Source organism: Lycorma delicatula, chromosome 9 (genome assembly GCF_047948215.1).
Source record: "Lycorma delicatula isolate Av1 chromosome 9, ASM4794821v1, whole genome shotgun sequence".
Lineage (NCBI taxonomy): Eukaryota > Metazoa > Arthropoda > Insecta > Hemiptera > Fulgoridae > Lycorma > Lycorma delicatula.
Genome location: NC_134463.1, coordinates 71,517,874 through 71,544,150, shown reverse-complemented (window position 1 = coordinate 71,544,150; position 26,277 = coordinate 71,517,874). Strand labels below are relative to the sequence as shown.

General features: G+C 30.5%; 1 protein-coding gene across 1 annotated transcript in view; it reads right to left on the bottom strand.

Moving 5' to 3' along the window:
- orb (polyadenylation element binding protein orb) overlaps window positions 1–26,277 on the bottom strand; it is a 122,831-nt gene that overhangs the window by 7,710 nt on the left and 88,844 nt on the right. Inside the window, exons 4-9 of the mRNA XM_075375013.1 lie at window positions 16,124–16,320; window positions 13,798–13,933; window positions 12,213–12,591; window positions 7,862–7,941; window positions 6,413–6,571; window positions 3,132–3,227 (exon numbers count right to left, since the gene is read on the bottom strand). Of these exons, the coding sequence (XP_075231128.1) occupies window positions 3,132–3,227; window positions 6,413–6,571; window positions 7,862–7,941; window positions 12,213–12,591; window positions 13,798–13,933; window positions 16,124–16,320 (1,047 nt within the window). The remainder of the gene's footprint in view (window positions 1–3,131; window positions 3,228–6,412; window positions 6,572–7,861; window positions 7,942–12,212; window positions 12,592–13,797; window positions 13,934–16,123; window positions 16,321–26,277) is intronic.

Genomic DNA, 26,277 nt, shown 5'->3' with positions numbered 1-26,277 from the left:
TAGATAGTAACCTATTTTTAACAGATTTGGTAAATTATAATACTTTAACTTAAGATGAAATTAATAGAAATGAAGCTGGTCTGAGCCTCCATTTCAACATTTCCAAGATGTAAGATCTAGACGTATTGGTATCACACTAACATTTTGTGGTTAATGCAGTTTTAAGTTATACAAAAAAATTCATCATTATTAATTTTTGAATACATGTGTTTTTCAAAATTCATTTTTCATCAAAAAGATTCACCCACATTTAAAAGGCAAACTCTGCAACTATTCACCATTAATGAATAAATTATATAGCATATAAGAGTAGAGTTTCACTTTGTTACCAGCATGTGTCTGTCTCACTTATGTATGGGCAGCGGACTCCACAACATAAAGCATTCTGTGTACTTCGTTTCAACAATTATGATTCAACTGTGTAGCATGACATTTATAAATATACCAGCACTGCACTGTTACCCACTAACAGTTTCAAGAAACAGGATGTTTGTGTAAAGGGAAATCCATGTGGTATTGGATAAAGACATTGAATGCATCTGACAAATTTTGTACGTACCCAATATAAAACTCAATACCATGGATTTGAAAAACAAAATGGATACATTTATTTTAAGCTTGCTATTTTGTCATATTTATTCACGATTATTTAGACACTAAATATTTTTTTAAAAAAACATGAAATGTGGACACCACACTATACTTCCTTATACACGGTACTAAATTATATACATACAAATTTTTTTTTAAATTTAAAGTACATAAAATTTTCTTTCATTAAAAACTTTGATATTTTTAAATTTTTTTTCACTCTTTTTTCATTTAAATATCATATATTTAAATGATAAAAAAGTTAAAAAAAAAAAGGAGTTGAAGTCAAAATTCAAACCAATGTGCCTTCCCCTTGTAGGATCCAAATATTTCATTAATTAAAAGTTTATTTGGCTACAACATATTTTTGAAAAGCTCTTAATGAGGGTTTATTACTGTAGTTGTAAAAAAATCTTATTTAGTAAAGTAAAAAAATGTATAAAAATTACTGCAAAAAAATCTAAATTAAGTGTACACATTCATACATCATGCTTTAAACTAGTCAAAATGAATTCGGAGATGGTCAAAATTGATTACTTCCATTGAAATCTGAAAACCAAAATTTTGGTGTGATTACAATACTTATTTATTATTGTGCGATCACAATACTTCCCTTTACTTCATACAAGTAAAAATAATACACTAACTACATTTTAGTAACAGTCAAGAGCATAGTCTGAAAAAATATTTTTATATGAATATATTTTAAGCTTTCTATTTTTGAAATCTTTATTAAGGATTATTTTGATGGAAAAAAAATACACTGACTATAGTAACAGTCAGGAGAGCACAGCCTGAAAAAAATATTAAAATGAAATATTTTCATATGTTAAACAGTGACACCTTTTTCAGTAAGCAGGTACAACTTTTTCTTTTTTTTCCAAATCAGTAGGTATTTGTAGTTATTTAACCTACACTCGCTAGTAAAGGTTAGCAAGCAAAGCAAGCATAGGTTAAGTTTGGTTAGATTACAATTATAGGCAATAATGCTTAAATCAGATTGTCTCTCAGGTACATTTGGAAGACTCAAGTTTGAATAAAATCAACGATTAGAAATAAAAATATATATATATATATAAAACTAATCAAAGATTGATTGTCAATATGGAAAATTGGTCTTTATCAGTAAAAATGTTACTTTGTTATTTGTTATATAATTGTAAAAATTTGTGTTACTTTTGAAAAAAAAGAAGTGGAACCTGAACTGAAAAAGGTCCTAAAGCACAGTAAAAACACTACACAACACTACTGCTTAATATATAAATAATTAACATATATTAACATATATTTAAGCAGAACATGTATTTAGTTAAACTGAGTAATCTACCAATATTTATTAAACCTGAAGATACATACAGAAAAATACAACTTATTAAAAGGAATGAAAATAGAGATATTTTGGAAAATTAGATATACCTTGAATAAATCAGATTTGGGGAATTAAGTTTACTACTTTCCCTAATTACTATTCACCATTCACCTAATTACTATTAGGTGATTTATCAGACAACAGTAAACATTTTTGTGCTGATCATACTAATGTGGCAGAGAAACTTTAAAGTAACTAAGTTTAAGAATGCTTAATTTTCTAACAAGAGTACACTGCTCCTACCAGCAAACAAGCCTACAAGTGATTTATACCTTATCTAATAAATTTCTGAAAGTTATTCTTACTTATAACTACATAACACATGCAATACATAGATCTCATTTATAGATATATTTGTTATATAACAGATTTTCTATTTCTTATTTCTAACAGGCACAATATTTAATAACTCCAATAACTTTAGTAATTTTTGGTAATTTTCTTATTTTCAAAATAACCAAAAATCAATTAACAGGCTTTCCTTAGTGTTACTGCTAAAAATGTTATTTTAGAGTAATTTTTTATGTAGCAATATTACAGAGTAGCTGGCTACAGTATATTTTTTTATAAAACTGAAGCAAAATAATATTTTATTCCAATTTGTATTCAGTTTATCAATTTTCTAGATTTGCAGGTTTTTCTTACTGTTTGGGAATACATGAATGGAAAAAACCAAATTTCAAGAAACTTGTATAATGAACTTATTTAAAAAGAAATCACCTTAACATGTATGAAATTTAAGATATATATAAATTATTAAGCTTTTCTTAACATTACCAAGTAAATTTTTGGCATTTATTAGCCAAGAATTTTTTTAAAATTCTTTAAAAGAAAAGAAAAATGTTAATCCCCACTAATGTTCTTGTGAAAACTATTATAAAATCTCAATTTTTCTTTTTCTCAACTAACAAAGGATGAAATTTAGTTTTAGTCATGAAACTAAACATCAGAATTTTAAACACTTGAGATTCAACAGTTCGTTCCTTCTCGCATCTTTTCAGAATAAAATTCTCTGAATTAATTTTAACAAATTTTCCAGACTAATAGTTGTTTGAAATTTTGCACGTTCTTTTCTGGGTAATGGATAATACACTAAACCTACAAAACAGAAACACTGATCTACCTTGTATTAAATATTGACACACAAAATTTGTCACTACTACAGATTTACCTCTTTTGATTTCATTCTCTTAGATGAAATACAGTAATACCAATAGTTGCCACCATTGGCATAATCATGAGTACAAGCTGCTAACAAAGCTTTCACCTGCAACATATAGAAAAAAAATCAGAATTAACAAAAATCTTCCCTCTAATTTCCCATCGCTCATACTCACATATTTCTTTCTCTACTCCTGTTATTAAAATTCTCAAGAACACTTAAATCATAAATTCAGAATATAAACAATTGAACAATACAAAAAAGATCTATACAGCTGTGTTGGGATTACTCCATTTAAATGACACAAGTGGGTCATTTTAAATTACACAAATGAACTGTTATCAAATAAGCACTGTCAAAGAGAACGGTCAAAGGTGTGCAAGAAAAAATGAGTTTAAAGAGTCAAATAAAAAACCTTCAAGATTAGAGTCAATGTAGTAGCAAGTAAGTAGTAATTTCTTTCTTGGTGCTTATTTTCAGGAATGGCCTTCCAAGATAAAAGGTTAATAATTTATTGATTTTTACAGCAACAACAGTATTATTAATTTATACATTTTCCTTTTTAATTATAAAATGTATTTAGATAATAGATTAAAATTTGTTAAAAAATAGGAATTATGATGCATTACAATAAGCTGTGTGCACCACTTAGTGCTAAACGATTTTATTGAAAAATAAATTTGAAAAATCTTTAAAAAAGCAGTAGTTTTATTAATTTCTAAAATAACACTAAAATTAAGGCTAGAATGATTGATTTATGATTTACAGTTTTTAGAGCCAATGATAAAAATGAGCCTATATGCAGTATGGTAAACTGTTTTTAAAATGTAGTATGAAGAAGCATATATTAATATCTAAAATTGGCATAGTAAGAAAATCTTTTTTTTTTTAAGAATGTAATAATGTGTTTTAAGGATGTAAGAATTTTAAGTGGGGGAGGGAGTGTTGGGAATTGTAAATATACAAATGTAAATATATATTTTTTTTTACTCATGTTCCAGGAGCATTCTGTTGAACTTCGTAGGTGTGTATTTCTCTCATTAAAATGTTTAAAAATGTAAAACTTCATTAGTAAGTTACAGATAAGTATTTCACCACAACTTCTACACCTGTAGTAAAATGAAGCCTACTGAAATTCTAGGCAGGTAAATAGGTGGAATTTAGTGGTTTCATATGACATTTGACCTGAAACATTTTTTTAAATTGGTCCCAGAACTGTATCATTTTTTTACAAAATAGGTTGTTAATAGATAAAAAAAATTTGTTGAAAAAAGTTTTTTAGCTTTAGCATAAAATAACTATCCAATAAACAAATAAAACTTAAATAAAGAGAATTTAATTCTGAGAAGATTGATGTAAATAAAATCAATAAAAAATAAATACTGTAAGAAAATGTATTCTTTAATGTAGAACAATAGTACCAATATGGAAAATGCTGAATTTTATACTTAAATTAACAGTTTTTTATTATCACAAAATTTTAAAACCACTTCCAAAACCAAATAAAATAGCTTAAGTTATTCTTACAGTACATCAACTGTTCAAAATGAACACCCTCAAACCTGAAAGAATATTTCAGCAAGGCAAGTTACCATTGAGATAGCACATTTTCTAGCTTTCTTGGGTTGTTTTTGTTTCTTCAATGGCCCCCATATGATTCTTTGAAAAAGTTAATTTCCATTTTCTGATTTTTATGCATATGTGTGTATGCTATATTATATTCCCACAAAAAGAAATTCAAGGGATTCATATCAGTCGATCTAGCTGGCCATAGTTGAGGTCCACCTCAACCAATGAAACTGTTAGGAAATATTTCATTCAGATTAATAATCAGGTCATAAAAATGGGTTGGTGCATCGTGTTGAAAATATATATCAGTTCTTGCACTAAGTGGAACACCTTTAAGTATTGACAACTCATTTTGAAGAAAGTTCATGTAAAAATCTCCAAAGTCTAATGCTGAAAATGTGAGGTCTCATAACATTACCTATTATCCCACACACAGACATTTGATGAAAAACTGTGCTTGAAATTGAAACTAATTTGAACTTACGAGGCTAAATCACATATAAACAGGATATTTGTTCCTGAGGGTCTGTGGTTGGTAGGACTGGGCCCGTGCTTCTAGTTTGCTTGGGTGGGGTCATTAGGAGTGAGGAGAGCTGGCCATTGCACACTCCCCAACAAATTAGTAATGCTCACAATATCTGAGCCAACAGGTGCACCCCTCCACTGCACTAAGCATAATTATAAAATTTCTTGCTCGTGAAGGAGTTCAAGCGACAGAAATTTTCCGGAGAAAATGCACAGTTCGAGGACCAAACATTGTCAAGGACTAGAGTGTCTGCCTGGCATAAAGAGTTCAAGGAAGAACACGAACAAGTGGAAAATCAGGGAACACGAACGCTGTCTTCAGACCAGCATTACACACAAAAAAATTTGTACAGTTTGAGATATTCTAGAAGATGATTGATGAATGAGAGTATCTGGTAAATTGCAGAACAGGTCAGAGCAGAACAGCTGTCAAGCAATCATCAAAAATGACCTACAGTACCGTAAAGTGTGTACCAGATAGGTCCCTCACCTTTTGACCGCAGATTAGAAGTTGAGACATTTGTATGTACGTAAGAGGCTTACAGCAAAGTTTGCCAAAGAAGGTGATGCATTTTTGAGTCAGATCGTCACCTGCAATGAAACGTGGGTCTACCACTACACTCTCCAGTCAAAACAAGCCAGTATAGAGAGGCAGAGAAAAGGGGAGGTACCCCCAGTGAAAGCCAAGACTTTACTGTCAGCTGACAAGGCATTTTGCTCATTGATTTTTTGCATGAGCGATGCACCATCAATGTTTTTTACTACTGCGAGCTGTTGAATGAGGTGAGGGCTACATATTCCCCAAAAAAAAAATCAACACCAAGCAATTCCAGAGGCCATCCTCCTTCACAACAACTTAAGACCCCATATACTGCAGCTCTAACGATCTCAAAACTAGAAGAACTTGATCATCCTCCCTACAACCCAGACCTATCAGTCTGCAATTTTCATTTGTTTGGGCCACTTAAAGAAGCTCTAGGAGGGCAACGCTTTGAAGATGAGGGCGTGGAGGGATTCATGTGCAATTGGCTCTTGACGCAACCAGATTCATTCTACAATGCTGTGATAAAAAACCTTCCTTTTCAATGGGAAAAATGGTATTTCTAAGACAGGAAACCATGTAGAAAAATAAATTATTTTTTTTTTTTTAAAATAACTAAATTACTAAAAATAAATATCTATGTAAATCCCTTTACCTGTTTTTCAGACTCAAATATAACGTAAACATATCCTTTTGGTTGACTAACAGCAGCTTGTCCCTTACCAGGCCATTGGACACGAACTGTACCGAATTGGCTGAATGCAGACACCAGGGTTTCTTCAGTGATATCCCATGGCACACCACCAAGAAACACCTACAACATGCATGTTATGCATTATGCAATGAATAACCAATGTACAATAAATTTCAATCACCTTTTCATATAATGATCAGTTTTTTAAAACTTTTTAATCTGGTTGTTGTCAAATATTTTTTCTCCTATTACTTAATTATATAAAAATACATCTCAAACCCAGAAAGGTAAGCATTTCATGTTGGCTCATTATTTACAAATTTTATTATGTATTTTTAAATTTCAACACCTTCCCTACCAGGATCATCATTTGAAATATCAAATCTTTCATAGACTCCCAAAACTATCAGTTGACTGTGATTTCAGTGAATTAAATTTCACTATATCTTCAAATAACAGCAATTTTGCTCAATTATATTGTTCTTTGATATTTTTAGTATCACATTGAATTCAGTTTTACAGTCTTATTTCTTTATTCCTACTCATGTTATTTACATTTTAAATTTATTTATGAAATTATGAAACTTAAGTTGCTTGTTGTCATTTTTGCTGAATTGTAATTTTTTCCTCAAATTTCTTATTTTTATTATTTTCATGCGTTTGGTAAATTTTCTTGAATTATAATATTAACTTTTCTGGTCTATGAATTTATCAAAAGTTAAAATTTCAAGTTCATTCTCTTATTTTTCATTTCTTATATTTAGGGCATACTTTGATTCATACAATTCAACACTGATACTGAAAAGCATCCCTATTAAAAAAAACTAAATTAAAAATGAGGTACTTTTTCTGAATCAGACAGCCACTTTTAATTTTTTTTCTTTCAAATCAGTGAGTATTTGCACAGAAATTATATATAATTTTAACCAAAACCTATGCTCACTTCGTTCACTAGTCAAGGTTAGCAAGCAAAGCAAGCTTAGGTTACGTTTGGTTAAATTATATTTATAATTACAAGCATAATGCTTATATTGGACCCCTCTCAGATACATTTGAAAGACCAATTTTCAAATAAAATCTACAAGTACAAATAAAAAAGTAGGTTAGGGAGTGAAGCGAACCTAGGTTATGTTTGGTTTTAGATTATATTTATAATTACTCTTGCAAATACCTCCAAATATCCACTGATTTTGAAGAAGAAATTGAAAAAAGTTGGCTGTTGAATTCTGAAAAAAAAACCAAAATTTTCTTCAGTAATTAATTTTTTTTTTTTATCCAGCAGTCAAATGTGTGTTATTAATAGGTTAGTTGAAGCTTAATAAATATAATATAATGGCTACATTTATTGTTTTATTACTATTTCCATTATTACCCATTAGCCTGTTGTTTAAATAAAATAATTTAAATTACCTTGCAAGAGTATGTTGGATTTTTATGAGTACGAGGCGGTAAAAGGCCACTCCATGTGCAGTTTGCGTCATGCATTGAAGCTGTAGAAAAAAATGTAATCAATTATTCAGTATTTTAATATAATCATTAATATACTGGGTAACAAAATTTTTACAAGAGTAGGAGACCAAAACTCACTTCGTATACTAACATAGACTAGCAGTACAGCCTGCTTGAATATTCAGAATGAGTAACTATTATGTACTTAGTAATGAGTAAACAGAATAAGTACTATATGTAATAATTATTTTTACAAGGTTTATTAAAAAAAATAACCAAACTTCTTTAGTGCTTTTAGAGAGAATTATTAGTTTTTGCATTGCACTCATTGAAGGAGATGTCTGATCCCTTTCAAGATTATAATGAGTTGCATATATTGCTATATAAGAAAGAATCTACCATAAACAATGATTGGCTACATGTCCTACATTGGCTAGCTGAACGATTTGGTGATGTCAAATCAACATTTAGCAGCTTGTGAGGTGGCAATGATTTTTGGGAGGGTCATGTCACAAAATCTTACACCCAAAAAATTAGTAAATGCATTGTGTCACTCCTAAGTTAATTCCAAAATCCTTGAAACAAGAGTAGAAAGGCAGTTTATGTAGTGATCCTCATAAAATACTGATAAGGAAAACATTTATTCAGTATCATTCACCACCCCACCCAACACCTAGACTCTTACATCTACAATTAAAATTTTTGTTAGAAGAGAGATTTGAAACAATTAAGAAATTTCACAGAACCCAAGAAAACTATTTTGAAAAGTTCCATAGTTGCTTCTCAAAGAGAAGGAGAATTAGTTGTACAATGCTGTAAATACTTTTATTTAAAAAGTTGGTTATTTTTTTAACAGATCTCTTAATTAAAACATTTATGATTATCCCATATAATTCATTAACTATTCATGTAATTATTATGAGATATTCAAAAATTTATAGAAAAAGTCTGAACTACACATCTCATAGTAAAACTTTATTAAGCCAAATTTTAATGATAATTGAGGTGGCATTCAAATTTCCATACAGTTTATTTCAATAATTTTCCCAGGCATTAAATGAATGATTAATTACTATTGTACACTTTACAAAATAAACTTATATAATATTTATAATAATATAAGTTATTATAACTTACATAAATTATAATGCTAGCTCTATTTGCCAACATCTGAAATTTCTAGTTCCACTCACATGCAGCCATATATCAAATTCAATGCATAATATAATCCTCCCTTTTATAATTTTATAGGTTTGTTAGTCATACAGTCTTTTTGAAACTATTACACACTATTTTGTAATATCAAAATGACAGCGATATGCTTAAAATAACCAGTTTAATATATTCAGTTGAAATATCAGTTACATACATTCTCTGTTTATATATTTTTCCATTTCATTTAAATTAAATCTTCGTTGAGTAAAAAACAATACAAATTATAATAAGGAATTTTTACTCATTTTGTACAACTGAATAATATATAAATAAAAACATTTATTTGCATTTTTACAAAGAAAAACTTCCTAATAACATTACTGAACTTCAGTAACCTCAGTCATATTGCCCATGTAAAATAAAATATAAAGCAGAAATAACTACTACCATTATTTCTCATTTTCTGGATTGGTTTCTATGTGAAATTGGAAGCTAAAATCTGACATGCAGGCATGAAATCTAACTTTGATTTGGATCAATCTATTTGAAGTGACCCCCAAGGGTGGTTTTGCTTGACTTGTCTCAGGACCTTTAAACTACTTTTTTTAAATTTCTTATTTAACCAGTTTACCTTTCGCAGCCATTTTTGTTACAGTGTGCACACCTATTTGAGATTTTTTAATAAAAAAAAAAAAAAAAAAATCAAGACTACTGGTTCTGAAAGGATGAAACAAAAAGCAATTTATTCATATTTTCTTAAGGTAAAAAATTGTTGGTCTAGTGGTTTTTTTCTATGAGAAAATTACCAATAAAGTTAACATGAAAAACTGTGAAATTTCACTTTGGAAATTTTTTTCAAGAGGCAGGGATGGCATACACAGTTTTATTTTTTTATATGCAAGTTTATGTTAGTATAGTTTACCATAAATATTATATGGTGATATACTTACCCCTAATTTTTTATGGATTTCTGAAAACAAATTGTTTTAAAAAAATTCTAATTTTTGCTTCAAATAACTGATGAGGTTCAAATTGAGAGGTGATTATCAGCTCTCAAAATTAAAAAAAAATAAGCACAGATGAAAGGCAATCAGCATTAAAATTTAAAAACTAGGCATCTGAAAAATTGAACAAATCTTGAATTGTGTTTTGACTCAAGTTTGAAAAAGCAGCTCTTCACATGAATGATAATCTTATTTTACAAATAAAAGAAAAATTTGTTCTTGCTTCTAAAGAAGATAAGGTTAAAATTATCAGTTTAATTCCCCAATCCTGGACCAGATCTAAAATAATATCAGAGTTCAAAGTGTCCGAGGCATTTGGTCAGACTTACTAGAGAATTAGTTAATGAGTAAGGCATTCTATAGAGTTAGGTAAGTTGTGTTATTTTATGAAGAAAACAATAGAAAGCTGTGTCCTGGTAAAAAGGATTGTTTTGGATGCGTGTTGATTGTGTCAAGTGCATAAGCAAAAGCCCCTTGTTCTGATAAATTTAAATGAATTGTAAGTCAAAGTTCTGCCAACTCTGTCCAAAATGTTGTATCTTGGCTAGTGCATCCAAGACTTACCAGTTTGTGTCTGCTCCTACCACCAGAACATCAATTAATGATCCCAAACTTAATGTTGATTATAAGGACTTAGTAGACATCTGTTTGTGACAAGGATGACTACAGCTGTATGATGTGTCCACCAAATGTCCAGGTAAGCAGGCAATGTTTGACATGCTCAACTTTTCCGAAGAGTTGCGAGATACAATAATGTAAAAACAGCTGATAGGGCAGAGATGATTACTGTTATTCAGAATGAGGTTACGTTCCCCTTATTAGGTGACCTAAATTTGTTGACTTATTTGGGTGCAGGTCTGAATTTCTGGCATGAGTGTAGCACTGATTTAACTTTAAACTCATTCAATTTCTGAGGCATTCAGTCACAGATTGTGCTGTCAAATCTCGATTAGGCGTGGGGGTTTGCGCTTCAGCTTTTTCAGTCAGTTAGTTTGAGGGAATCATGTTAGGTTGGATGTGAAGTCTGTTTGAGGCCTATGTGAAGGCAAAATGTGATATGTCTTTTACCGATGGAAATGTCTACACAGGCATTCACATCAGTGCATCCCAACCAAGGGCTGGCTGATGACTGAGATGTAATCAGTTGTAATCACAACCTCCGGTAAAGCCCCTCAGGGCTTGGAACAGAGGGGGTTGTGTGGCAATCTGTAACATCATAAGGCAGGTGTCTTCCCCCTACAAGGTTGGGATGTTATTAAGACCAGAGGTGAGTTTTTTTTAATCATTAGTGGAAAAATTGGAAACTCACAATTTCTGTCAAAATCTCAAGCTCAGTTTTTCAAGAAGAAAAAAATCAGAATTAGGTGAAGAAGAATGTTTGGTGTGTTTGCAGAAAACATTTCATTTCTTGTTCAAGATGACATACTAAGCTTTTTCATTGGGTCAACAGCCACGCCACAGTTAACCCTTTTATGCTCTATTTCAAGGAAAACTGATTTACAATACATTACAACACAAAAGTGTCCATTTTAAGTTATCACAAGCTGAAAAATATCAAGCATTTTTTTATTAAATCAGATGAGATAGTAAAGATTTTAGAAACTCTAAAACACCATTTTGACTGCTGTGAAAGAGTTGTTTGTACTAGAAGCTACCAAAGTATGTTCCTGTATCAGAAGGCATTGTAAAGATGTTACTTTACTTCAGACTCCAAGGACAATGAAGACTATCCTCAATGGTATAAGTATTGTACCATTTTCACTTAAGGAAAAAGGCTATTGTTTATGTATATAACAATGTAGTGGATAGAAGAGGTAGAAATTGGCTCAAAAATGCAAATGTGCAGGTAGGTACATTTTTTTCCACCCAGCTGGACCACAATGTGGTTTTGGTTTAATAATATTTGGTATAATATAATATTTGATATTAAATAAAAATCACAATGTTCAATTATTGATAATTCAATTACTTGTAATTTCATGTGATTTTACATAAAGAGACAAAACAAAAAACACAAGTTGATGAAATCCAAACAAAAAATTCTACTTCTAAAATAGAAAAATTACATTCAGTACTGAAGAAAAAAGAAATGAGAAATTATCTGGTTACTTATATATAAAAAGTTATTAGCATTAAGTAAAATTAAAACTTACCAGCAGCACTACGATGAAAACGAGCAGCCTTTTCCAAGGAAGTAGTAATAGCATTGTTGTTTATATTATTGTTATTATTAATGCTGTTATTATTACAACTCCCAATACTGTTACCATTGTTATTCATCGTATTGTTACCATTCCCATCACTTAATGGTGAAAAAGGCCATACAGGTGGCGACTTGTTATCGAGCGGTGATGGAGTCGCTATAGCAGTCTGATAATTGATAAGCGAATTTAACAATGATGCTTGCTGCAAATATTTTAACGCTGTATTAGCACCACCGCTTGTAATTGTATGCAAAGCATGTAAATTCTGTAAATTCAACAATTCTTGTTCAGTTGGTGGCTGAGAAAATCCAGTGCCAGACAGTGAATTCTGGAATTTAGAAAATCACAAATAAATTATCTCTTTTACAACATCAGAATCATTTAACCAACCAGATTTAAATATCCCAATCTTTTTTAATTTTTTTTATCCAAATCTTTACAATAAATTTTATGAGGTGAAAATTTGCCAGCTGTTAAGATTTTAGCAATGCCGAAAAAATAAATGGGGCCAATTTTAGTAAATAATATACTTCCTTGTTTATTTATAAAGAGTTTGAAAAAATCTTTGTTCTGAATTTGCTACACAATTCAATTGTTACAGGATTAACACGTATAAAATCTCTTTCTGATTCTTTCTGATGTAATTAACTACCATAAATAATTTATTTTGCTCTAATATTAATGGACACACTTTTCTTCCATTGGGCTTACACAAGTAATTATCAGCACTCCTTTAGGTGCATGTTGGTAGCAGCATTATTGTTAACGTCAATTTTAAAAATGTGGTAAAATAAATCATTTTTATGTAATTAAGTAATAAATTGAATATGTTTAGAATTTCTTTATGTTTTTAACAAACTTAGGGTATTTGTAAATTTCATAATCTTAAGTTATGTTGGAATCTTGATACTCTGTACTCAAGTGCTGTATGTAAAATATTTTTTCTACAAGACTTGAAAATCTTGATTTTGTTATTTATTTTATATATATATATGCTTATATCCTTGTGTTTTTGTCAATGTACATCTATGCAAATGAAGTAAACAGACTGCAGATACTGCCCTAAACACTATAAAGACTGCATATGCACACATTCACATTTTAGAACACAACTAACAATATTAAATTTAAAAACTAAATTTGACAAAGAATATATATAAAAAAGAAAACATAGTTTCAATATATTTGAATTTAAGGGATTCTAACTTTTGATGACTTTTGTCGTTAATATGTGCTACCAGATACTAGAATGAAAAGGAGCTGATTGCAGAGTATTGCAGAGTTAAGACTCTGTAAGACCTGTAAGTTTAATTATAGATTTATCATCACTGTTCAATTAATTACCAAAATGTTATTAGTGACAGTCTAACTTTCCTCTCTATGTAACTTTTTTAATCAGATGTTTATTAATAATTAATTCCTCCTCTATTAATTTCCAAACCCTTATTAGCCTAACATTATCTGCAATAGTCAGATGGGAAATCCAATCTGGTGTAATATACATAAAGTAAATTAACAGAAATTAGTCAATTACTTTCATATCCGTAAGACTGGCATTACTAATATCTGAATCTGCAGGTGAGTTAGATCGTGAGTTTGAACTGTTTAAAGGTCCTCCACCACCACATCCAAGAAGCATTGCTTGATCCATACCAGGGCTGCTGCAGTCGCTAAAAACAAAATAAAATTATTGAATACTACTTTTTAACTACTAGCGATTAACATAGAACATCAGTAATAAAAGAAACAAATGTTTAGAGTACTGATTTTTAAAATGTTGTAATACCATTTTGTGTATCAATGCAAGTAATGTGTGTATCAAGTAACACAAAATTACTTAATTTTTTTTAAATTAAGACAATCTGATCATCAGGGTCTCATCTTTTTCACTGCAGTCCAGCTATCACAATCATTTTGACATTTTTAATATTAGGCAAATTTGTTAAATTTGGACAATCTTTGTTTCTGAAAACAGCATGTTTTTTTCTGAAAACTAGGGGAAAAGAGCTAGGCCGAGTAACTGAAAATTCTGATTTAAGTTGCTGGTGACTTACTGCTGTTTTTATTTTAAAAAATAAGTGAATAATAAAATCATAGGACCTTCATTTATTACATTATAAACTTCAACGAAATAAATATAATTTAACATAATTAAAGGCACCCCATGCTTTTATTATTCATGATATATTTTGTTAATAAATTTGTTCAATATGCATTATTATAATTAAACGTAGCTGAGAGATGTAATAAATGTTCACATTAAAGTATATTCACTAGTGTGAACAGAAAACAGATTTATAGATCATTCAGCAATATAAAAATTCATTCAGCAATATATTCTTGATTTACATTAAAGTTATAATTTTTTAAATATGTATTGGAAAATTTTTCCAAATAATTTCTAAGTAGTGAAATTTTTGAATTCACTTGTAATTTTTTCATTATTTAAATAAAAGCATGTAACATTTTTTAAATCTTTTTTACAGGTACTTTATATGCATTAAAATCATCAATGAAATATATATATATATATGGTTTTTAACCAACCATTAATTCTTTTTGTTTTTCACACAACTGTAATAAAATATTACTGCAAGACATCATGCATTTTTTATATTTTATCATATTACAGTGTTTAATAAAAAACAAACCAAACCAAACCAAGCTCTTCAGAGCAGCATGTAAGACCAGTTATTACTTGGGGTTCAAATAAGAGCTAGGCTATAGAACTAAAGAAGAAATTGAATTTACTAACTTATTGTGTTTACCTAAAATTACTTCAAATTACACTCTATACTAATACTGAATTTTTGTAGCCTATATACTGGATATCCACTTTAGTGTACTGGATTCCTGCTCAACTTAGTACAATCCACTGGATATGTACTAAAAGTTTTTACAAAGTTATTAGTAACCAAGAAGAATGGTTTAAAATATGGCTGCAATCATCAGAAAAATATAATAATGAGGTCAAGTTTAGGGAGAAGGGATCAATGGAGATACCAAATTAAAATGATTGCAATTATGATGTTGAATGTAATCAGGGATAAAAGTTATTAAAAAGTAATTACAATTATCATACTTTAAGTATGATAATTGTTAAACAGAGCACAATCAAGCCCCTCAAAAAGATGCAGTCAGTAGTAATTTGTTCTTTATGTAATGATGGAAGGAAAGAAGACATTTTCTATTTCAAAGGTAGAAGTAAAATTTAGATTAGTGTAGTTAAATGAAGAAAGAAAAACATAAGAAAACGTAATAATGTATAAATGGACAGGCAAAAACCAGTTTTCACATATCTGCTTGGCTATGTTAAAGAGAAAATATATGTAGAAGGATCTGGATTGATGAATTATTAATTTTACTATGTTAGAAATATTTGTATACTTCCAGTGCTTTTCAAACAAATGTATTTATTTTAGTAATAAATCTTTTGTTGCTGTTATTACCTTGGCTTTAGGATTTAAGTTAAGTTTTATTTTATTCATTAATTTATTACCGCTTGGTTAGCTCAAGTGATTAAATGTTTGATTAAGAAGCTAGGAATATATGAGAGTTTGCAAGTTTAGAACTGACATATTAAGTAATAAATGCCTGTATAAAATTGGTATTAAATATTAGTTTCTATTAAAAGAAACTACATATACATAGATGATAATGAACACAACTGCTCATATCAGAAGTTATTGTTCTCAACCAATTTTTCTGCTGTAAAATGACTGTTTTAAACTACCAATGAACCACCAACATTAGCTTTATTAATATTTATTTAAAAAATATTTAACAGTCCTCTTAAGAAAAATACGACCATTCTAGTTCACCTAAAGGTTTTGACAATATAAACATAAATTTAAGCCAACCTGTATGGTGGTGAACCTCTAATAGCTCTTGGTGTGTACATCGGAGACAGAGGACTATATGGTGAAGAGATGTTAAATGATCCACCACGTGGTATTGGTGATGGCATACCCATCATAGACAGTGAAACATCATGAGAATCGAATCCACTATCATTACCTGAGCCACCACCAGGCATGAACAACGGCTGCCTCATACCCTAAAAAAAAAAGATAATCAGAAGTAATGAAATAATATGCACTGTATTTAACACTGAAAAGTTGATTTTTATAAAATAATAAAAAAGGGACAAGAGATTTAACAGGATTTCTCATTATCGCTGTATAATTTGAGTTTAATTAGGACCTAGAACAAAATATGTGTTAAAACAAACTTGTGAACAAAAGCAGCATAAAAGTTATTTTTAATTTTATTAAATTTTTTAAAATATCTATCAAAATGACATCCAGTTTTGTGTCATAACATTATTAAATGCGATTGAGCAACGATGCGACAACCAAAATAAAAAATTTTAAAAAGGCTTCCATTTGATATTTTAGGAAAAACTTCCATAAAGCACCCAAGTAACTTGTAAAAAAATAAAATAAAATTGGTAGATTTTAAATGGATGTCTGAAAAACAATTTACAAATTGAGAATATCTTCCCTACTCTTTCTTTTAAGCGTGTTAAAAATTTCTTTTAAGCGGTTTATTCCCTACCATTAAGTTTTATAATTTATTCCATGTCATATTGAAACATATTTCACATGATATACAGTAAAACACAAAAGTAAATAAAGCAAATAATTACTCTTGTTACATATTCAGACTATTTAAAAAAAAAAAAAAAAAAAGTCTGAACTGATAATTATGGCACAGACTTATCTTTCACAGGTCATTTTTGCTATGCAAACCGGCTTTCCAACATTTAGATGTGTTTTCCTAATCCTGAGCTGTAATCTAATAATAGCTTTAATCTTAACATATTGGTTTTAAATATTAATCGACATGTTATGTGAATATACTGTAATTGTAAATTGAATTAAAGTCTTATATGTCAATTGAAAATATTAAAATTATACTGCCTGTTTTCTAAGTAATAAAATACTAACCTTTTCATCACCACTTAAGATGTATTATGTTTATGTCAATTATCACAAAAAAAAATTAATAATTTTAACTACTTATCCATGTGTTTATATACAAATGTTCAATATCTTACAAAATTATTCACCACATCAATCTAAAATATCCACCAGAAATCATGTAATTCAGCACAATATACTTTTGCTTGAAAATAAAGGGACTGCTATTGCTTTCCTTATTTTAAAAAATTTACCAATTATTTATAAATTCTTTCCACTAATTTATTTAAATTATAATTAAACAATTTCTTTTACAGAAAAAAACATTATAATCCTGCTGTTGAATTTAAAACATTTTAAAAAAAATTAAAATAAAAATAAAATTAAAATTAACATTTTTTAAATTTAAAAAAAATTTAAACACAAATTTAAAAAATACCCTGAATATATTGTGCATCTTCACGAATGAGCTGAAATAATTAATATAGCTTTCTGAATTGTGAATTATGTAGTTATTTTTTCTATTTAATATTTTCATGTAAGTTAATAAAAAATCCGAAGTGGACACCACTTAACAACTTCCATGTTTGCCTATTAAATTTTATTTCACTAATAATATTTTCTATATTTTTTTATTATTGAATTTATTATAAACTTAATTTTACAAACAGAGGTTATATTATAATTTAAAAAGAAAAAAAAGTCGATTTGAATTTATGTGCCTTCCCCTTGTAAGATCCAAATATTTCATTTATTAAAATTTTATTTGTCAATAACTCTGGAACCAATGAAAATAATCAAAAGAGGAGGTGGTGCACAACTAAATCCAAAATTTCAACATTCTACGGCTAATCGTTTTTGAGTTATGCGAGATATGTACGCACATATGCGTACATATCGTATATATTATACGCACATATGTACGTACAGACGTCAAACCGAAACAAGTCAAAATTGATTCAGGGATGGTCAAAATGGATATTTCCGTTGAAATCTGAAAACAGATTTTTTGCGATTACTTGTACGAAGTACAAGTTTATACAGATTAACTAAAACTTCACGGTTAACTATTTTTTTTCTTTCACAATGTATAAGAGGGTTTTTCCAGGAAAAACTTCCCTTGTGTAATCGCCGTCACTGTTCTAACTAATAAGTGAAGGGAAGGAGAATAGTTTGATTTTTTTGTAAGAAAGCATTATTGCGTGTCGACGCTTCAATTTTAAAACTGCTAAGTCTGGACTTGAACGCAGTTTTCATTTCCGCCGCAACGTAAAAAATTAAAATAATATTCACTAATCGATAACACTTACTGGTGTAATAAAATATATTTTAATTGCAGGTTTAAATGTAAAAATACGTTCTAACTGTTACACGCTTTCAGATTAACAACTAACACCTTTTTGGATTTGTGAACACATAAGGTTCACAAATTATCATTTATTAACTGAACTACGTCATAGAACAAAGCTGTATCCTGATCCCGTAGGGGAAAACCTGTGACGTTTCAGTTTGCTACGCTGTCCCCTGCCTACCTAGTCGTTATGGGCTTTACCGTAAGTCACCTTCATAACCTCGGCAAGAAGCATCTTTCAGCCTTGTTCTTGCCTCAGTAAGGAATGCCACCGATGCAAATACCACACGTGATATTCTCATCGATGTACTACAAGGAAATGAACACTTTAAAGCAAAACATCTATGTCGAGCTTTAAACAAGACTGAGTGACATGAAGGAACTAGAATTAAAAACGCAACTACCTACCCATAGAGGTTGACTTCAGACTTCAACACGCAACCATAACTTAACAAAAAACAAGAAATAAAAATAAACGTAAAAATAAAATACTTCAAAAACATCAAACCTTATAAACACAACATAACCAAACCATAGGAAAAGACCAGGGGCGGAACCCTAAATTCCCTCGGCAAAAAAGACCGATAAAATTTTAAACGATTACCCATTATGCCCGGTTTTTTTAATTATCACGGAGATAAGTCTGTATTCGTGTGTTAAGTTCGTATTTTGCGCATTCGAAAATTACATGGTACGCGTCATCTAGTTGTCCACTATCTGGACACACACCTGAATCAAACAGGCCAAATCGCTGGAGTCTGTCTCGGAAGGCGCCATGACCAGAAAGAAATGCGTCATATACTTGTTAGGGTGAACCCAAAGGCGCCCCGCAAACCAAAACGTCTTGGAAAAGATCATGTGTATAACGCTCGCCCTCTGCCTCATCCTATCTGCCATAAAGCATTGCTATGCTTTTATCTCGCGAATTTTTTCTGAATTCAATTCACCTGACGTTTTTAGCAACATAACGCTGCTACTTTTCTGATGCAATTAAATTATCGGTTTCACGCGTGCAATCACCAACATTGCCTCTCCCGTGAAATAGTACGGTAACCTCCCGTTAACGTTAATTACAAGACGCTGAGCTCTTAATACATCCCGACAGCTTTTAAATTTTAGCCTATCCGCCAAAACAGGCGCCGCATATAGCATAACTGCCTTGCACACGCCCTTATACAGCATACGAGTCTTAAAATTAAGATCCCGATCAGGACTTACCACTTGAATACCAAAAAAGGCCAGACAGGCATTCTCCGTAATGAAGGTGTTTGAACTTGAACATACTACTCGTATATAATACCAAGGCCTGACATCGAAATATGAACCTGGCCTTTAAGAAGCATCATCATCGTGGTCTTCTCCGGGCTGAACGTCATCTTATGTTGATGACCCCCCCCCCCCCACAACTTAAGCATCCTGCTTGCTGGGTGGCTTGGAGCTCAACCTTTCTCCGCGAGCTTTTTCGACCAACAGGAGCCCATCGTCGGCATAAGCCACGATGAGAACCCGCCGGGAAATCTCAGTCGAAAGGAATCAAACTAAGTTACCCACAAAACAAAGCTGCATGTGTACAAGCAACCCAAAACTATTGCAGGAATTTTTTCAATATATTCAAATCTTAAATATATCTCAATATATTCAAAGTGAAAAAATTGAGAAGCCACCTACTTTAAATAGCTAGTTATATTACATATTTTGTAAAAATATGTTATAATAAGTTATAAAAATGAGAAAATAAAAGAAAAAATTAATTCATAAAAAAAAAATTAAAAATTACAAATAATATTCTTAGCTCTATACCAAAAATGGATTTTTAATCAGACTTTTAGTTCTCAATTCTAGTATTCAACTCAATTCTAGTTCTCAATTCTAGTAAACCGACAGATATCCCGATGATGCTTCTTTTATTATTGTGCAAAAGTTTGGTAGTTTAGTTGTATATGTTTTCTCGATATCCTAACTTTGTGTTTAAAGAAAAATTCCTTATACAATTTGAAAGTTAAAAAAAAGTCATCTTATTTTTTCTACAGCTATGGGTGGGTCATTATGAAACAGATTTTCATATCATAGGTGTTCAACCGATCAAAAGCCTTCAACCACCACTGACTAATCAAAAGCGTTTTGATTTTAATCAGATTAGTAGCTTTACAGGCAGAAATTATGACTAATCTACTACCATAGAAATGCTTTAAAAAAATTAAAATATTCCGTAAAAAATGTAATCTATCGTTGATATAAATCAATAATGCCATTATTTTCTCGGCCGTAACAAAAAAAAATACGTAAAAATAACTCAATGCACTCTTGTGAAGTTTAAACACTCGTCAAATTTCGTATTTTAACTTATTCGGAGTCGTGCATCAGTAACAATCATTAAAGGATCTAGTTGCATATGTACTATTGGCGACAACTGTCTTTGTAATATGTACCTGTAATTTTGGTATTAAAAAACTTAAGATAAAAAATAATTCATATTCCCGAATTCCAGAGAAACGTAGTCCACCACGTCGATAGCAGTCACCTTCTCTACGTTGCTTTCTTACTTTTCTCAAGATGTACAGGTTTTAAAGACTAAAAACCTTTTATGTCTTATTAAAATCACAAACTTTTGAAGATGACGTCGCCAAATTTTAACTTAGTATTTACTTATTTTGAAAATAAGTAAACAAAAACCAGTATAAAAATTCAATTTAATTTTTCCCAGTTTTGACAGACCAGTCGTATAATTTCCGCTGGGTTCCTGTAATCTCTAGAAAATCTTACATGAATAAGTGACGTGTAAGGTATTAAACTACAAGATTTTATTAAATAAATCCTAGTTTAACGGGACAAATAGTGATATTAATCTTTCATAAATAGAAACTGCTAAGACTTAAACACGTAAATAACATTTATTTCGTATAAATTGACGGATAGAAAATTTACATCCAATTCTAATACAGTGTTCAAAAACTGACAACATTATGGAAGAAAGTTTCCTTCTTTTGTTATAGAGGAAAAAAGGCTGCTCAACGCAGCAGAGAATATTCGTTGTCTCCCAATATGTGCCAGTTATGCCCAAATCCATAATGCCTTTAGTTCTCTAAGAGGCTGTACTGCAAGTTCTAAGAGACAGGGAATGTGGCAGATGTATCCAAAAGTGATAGAAAGTGCTAATAGCAGAAAAGTTGATTGACGTGTAAGCTGAATACTCTGTTAGTCCCAAGAAGTCTGTGCGACGCCTATCTAGCCAGGATGCAATTGTACAGAATTCGTGTTGCTGTTACCTGGAGACACTAGAAAACGTCATCTGTAACGCCAGATTGGGGGGGGGGGGAAGAACTCTATCGGTTTTGGTCTCACGCGGCATAGTTCCACCTTGATGGATACAGGACGCACAGAATTCACGCATTTGGTGAACGGAAAATCCACATCAGCTGCAAGAGTTTCCTCTGCACGAACAAAAAGTGGGTGTTGCCATTTCATGTAGGCAAATCTTCGTAACATTCTTTCATGGCATGGTGAACGCTACATACAGATGCAACAATTTGTAAATACTATACCTGCAGACCGGCTAGAGTACTCGTGGTTTCAGCAGTAGCTCATAAGGTGTGAGCTACGGCTGTACACGACTTCTTCGAAGGGGTAGTTGTGAAGATGTGAAGGAACGACGTGTCGCTGCACAGTTTCTCAACAAACGTTACAACATGCGTTTAAGAACATGCAACGTCGTATTCAATATGAATCGCATACTGAAGGCCACTTTCGACAACTATTGTATCTTACTCATTTTCCAATAAGGTTGCGTCAATTTTTCATCTCCCTTCTTTCGGTAATTTCTTTAAAAAAATTATATACACGCATAACTAAGCGATTACCGAGATTCTATACCAACGTTTACCACCCCTGATTAAATTCCAAACTTGAGAGCGTTCATTCTATTCAGCCTTTTAAGAATAGAACATTGTAAAATCTGCGAAGTCGACAAGGTACCAGACATCTACACACCTAACTATGCACGGTGGCGTACACATTAATATGACGAAAATATTATAAAATATATAAAATCCGTATAAAAATATATTTAACTTCGTAATTAAATAATTTCTGATTGAATGAATGTAGAAACCGTTTTAAACGGATTAAAAGTTAAATGCTTCACTAATTCAATTGTTTAGATCATGTTTATTAAATATACAGAGACAAATGCCAAGAATTGGCATTTAAAGGCGGTTAAATTTCGAAAATTAACAAAAGACGCCTACTATGAAAGCTGGCGACTATAGGACAGACTATTGTCTAGATGTTTTAACGTAGTAATAAATATAGCCTATACGCTAAATGCTACGACGTAATAGTATGTACGCCAATGCAGTCACTACAGAAGAAATACGATCTTATCGAACTATAAGCACGAAAAATTTTAAGCTTCTGATGCACTTAGCAATAAAGACTATAATTCGTTTAAAATCAAAATGGTAAGTTTAAATAGCAAATTTAATGACTAACAAATTTATTTAGATTAAAAAAAAGTTTTAGCAATTTATATCGATTTATAAATAAGAATTTATTCCGAAAGATTTATTACTGATTACAATGTTATTCTTGAACAAACCCCTAGATTGTAAAAAAAATTCCAACAGCATTCATTTATGATTTCATCTAGCTTTTCAGACACTAGTGGTAATACACAAAAATCGAAATCTGTCACTAAAATTAAGGAAAATTTGTGTTCCGGTAGATTAATTCAAAGACTGTTGGTCTTGACTGACCTGGCGCAAACTTTACTGAAATAGGTCCAGTAAAAGTGATCCTTTAAACATTAAATGACATTTAAAAACATCGTTGGAAGGTATAAAAATTACTTTCTCAGCTTTTTAAAGTAAGATATGAGTATTCTTTCAAAATATGCTTATTTAAATATACCACCATTAAAATATCGTACATATAACTGCTTATAGCATAACATTGTCAACAAAACGAAAAGTGATAAAATTACATTTAAATGAACTGTAAAAAGCTTTATTCTTCACAGCTCAATTTATTTGAAGAAATTATAGAATGAATTAATAGAATACGCTTATAAAAAATATTTTGCCTGTTTTACTGGGAGCTACAACCGTTCCGTAACTTCGTTTATAAAACTAGTAAAAAGCATTTCCAAAAGATATATAAAAAGAAATGAGTTTTATACAAGTTTATGGTAGTAATTAACTGTTTTGACAAAAAGAAATAAATTTTTACTCTAAACAACATACTTTTTGAACAAACTTTTCACTGAAGTATTACGGTACGTATTAATCCGTAAACGGGATAGGAAAAGGGTTGTTGATGAAAGGCGACTTCGACATGTTAGAGAACTGCTTAGCGTAAACATAGAAGAATACAAACCCTGTATATCAAACTGTAGTACTATTTTTCGACATCAGTAATTATGGAAATTAAGTTCTTCAATGTATGAAACAAATGTACCATCCGTGATCATATTATTTTGGTTCAATTAAAAAAAAAATCTTCTGGGAGTCGAAATACAAATTTTAAAAAACACCATGCAGAGACGAATCTTCGATAAAAATTAAAATATTTTAACAGTACGTAAAACCTAAATAATTTAAAGAAGTTATGGAATGTTAAATTTATACAAACAGGCGTACAGGGTAATTTTTATGAGAAATTCTCATACGATTTTCCATAGGATTTCATAAATTCTAAATCACAAGGGTAACGCAAAAAACCTTAAGGTAAAATACTCAATTTTTCCCATGAAATGATACATTAGTAGCTTTACTAAGCCGGTGGCAGACAGTTGTATTTATTTAGTTTATTTACCCAAGTTTTAGGGAGTATACTAACTAAGCTTTACTTATCCCTTCAAACTAATGATGCGTATGCGTAATTATCACAAATACAGATATAGTCGGCTACTACGATTCAACTTTTCTAAGAACTACAAATCCACAGTTCGTCTTGAGCCCTCTGAAAAAAAAAATAGTCAAAAAACTTAAATTTAACAAACAAGTTTAAAATAAGCCTCTTGAGTTAATGAAAGGTAAATCTCCTCTGCCTAAAGAGGAAATATATCAAGGCTAGTAATATCAAATCTCAAACAAGGGGCGAGTGGACAAATTCAGTTCAGCTGGTACCACCGCTTTGCAAATACTTCAAATTACATTTTTTCTGTAGAATTGACCACATCGCCTATAGACAATACTCATCTCGATCTCTTCGGACTATAATGTCAACCGAGCACATACCTCAAAATTCTTTTCTCCACTTTGCAATTTGCCTAAGGCAGAGGAGCGCCGTTTATTGTTCTCCACTCAATTACACTCCAACGCATACAACAGAGAACTCTATGCTGAGCCCTAACAATATACTAGTCCTCTTGTTACCATCTGACGAACCAAAAACCTATTAAGATATCACGTCCTAAATTTATAGTATATTTTGAGATAGTAAAGCTTTTCTTGTTAAGAAACCTTTACTTGTTAAAAAACCCTTATCACAATACGTATCCATGAAACTGTGCGTCTGCATATTTGACAAAACTGTAACAATGGACTCCTCTTTATAAAACGTTATTTTACGAAAACTAAGTCACTAGAAACAAAAAAATTAACATCCTGACTAATAAAACCGTACTTGAGAAATACCGTAATATGGGTAGCTAAAATATTTTTTTTTGGCTGGTCATTTGTGGTTAGCAAAACGGGCTTCTACACCAGCTGATTTCGAGATCGAACCCGGTAATGAATCTAATTTTCATCGTATAAGTATACCTGAAGGTCGTATCAATAAAAGAGCACATACGTACTATAACTGCTACCTCTTAATATCTGTGTGTTCACTAAAATTTAAATTTAGTTAGTTTAAATTTAGAGTTTTCATTCTGATGAAAATTTGAGTACACAACATTGAGGAATCTGTTTCAAAAGGAGAGAGTGTATTCCAGGTCTTTATTAAAAATACATATCTGGTGGCACAGAACAATTATTAAAAATAATTATCAGTTGCAAGATCCACTGCTAATTGTCTTGATTTTATTATTTAGATTTTATTATTTTAAATTATATTATAAAGAAATTTATTTTATTTACAATTTTAATAGGACCACCAACCGACTTAAAGCGAATTATACGGTAAATGATCAGGAGTGGAGTTGTAGAAAAAAGAAAAACGACAAAAAATAAACAAAAAAATCTGTTACTACTTTTGGAACATGACACTATAAATAGGTAATTAAGTTTCGCTTCTATTTAGCTTATTTTCTTAACATATCGCTTTTGAGAACAGTAGTAAAATGTACAATAAAAAATGTACAGTAAGCACAAGTTTAGTTTTTTTTTTTTTTTTAATAATTCAGCCGTAATTTAATATAAAAGAATTAAAAGATTGTATTCATTTAATTCATATTTCTAAAACAGTGCATTCTGGAACAAAAATTTAGAAGAATATATTTCAAAAAATTGAAGTATTACAGAATATTTTTGGGAAGATTTTAGATTTAATTATTAAAGTTAAAAAAAAAAAATCAAGAGTATACGCTCCAAATATACAAAAAATTTCGCAAAATAAAAAATAGGTGTTTCAGAGCTATTGACAATGTTATTAATAAACTTTAGTTAAATTCATCGTATGAGAGGGAAGTAATAGTAATATTAAACAAGTTCGTATCGGACCTGAATAAAACAGAACTAGATACGAGACAGCATACTGTTTAAGAGAAAAGGCCGGACAGATGGTTGATAGCGGTTGAAGATGA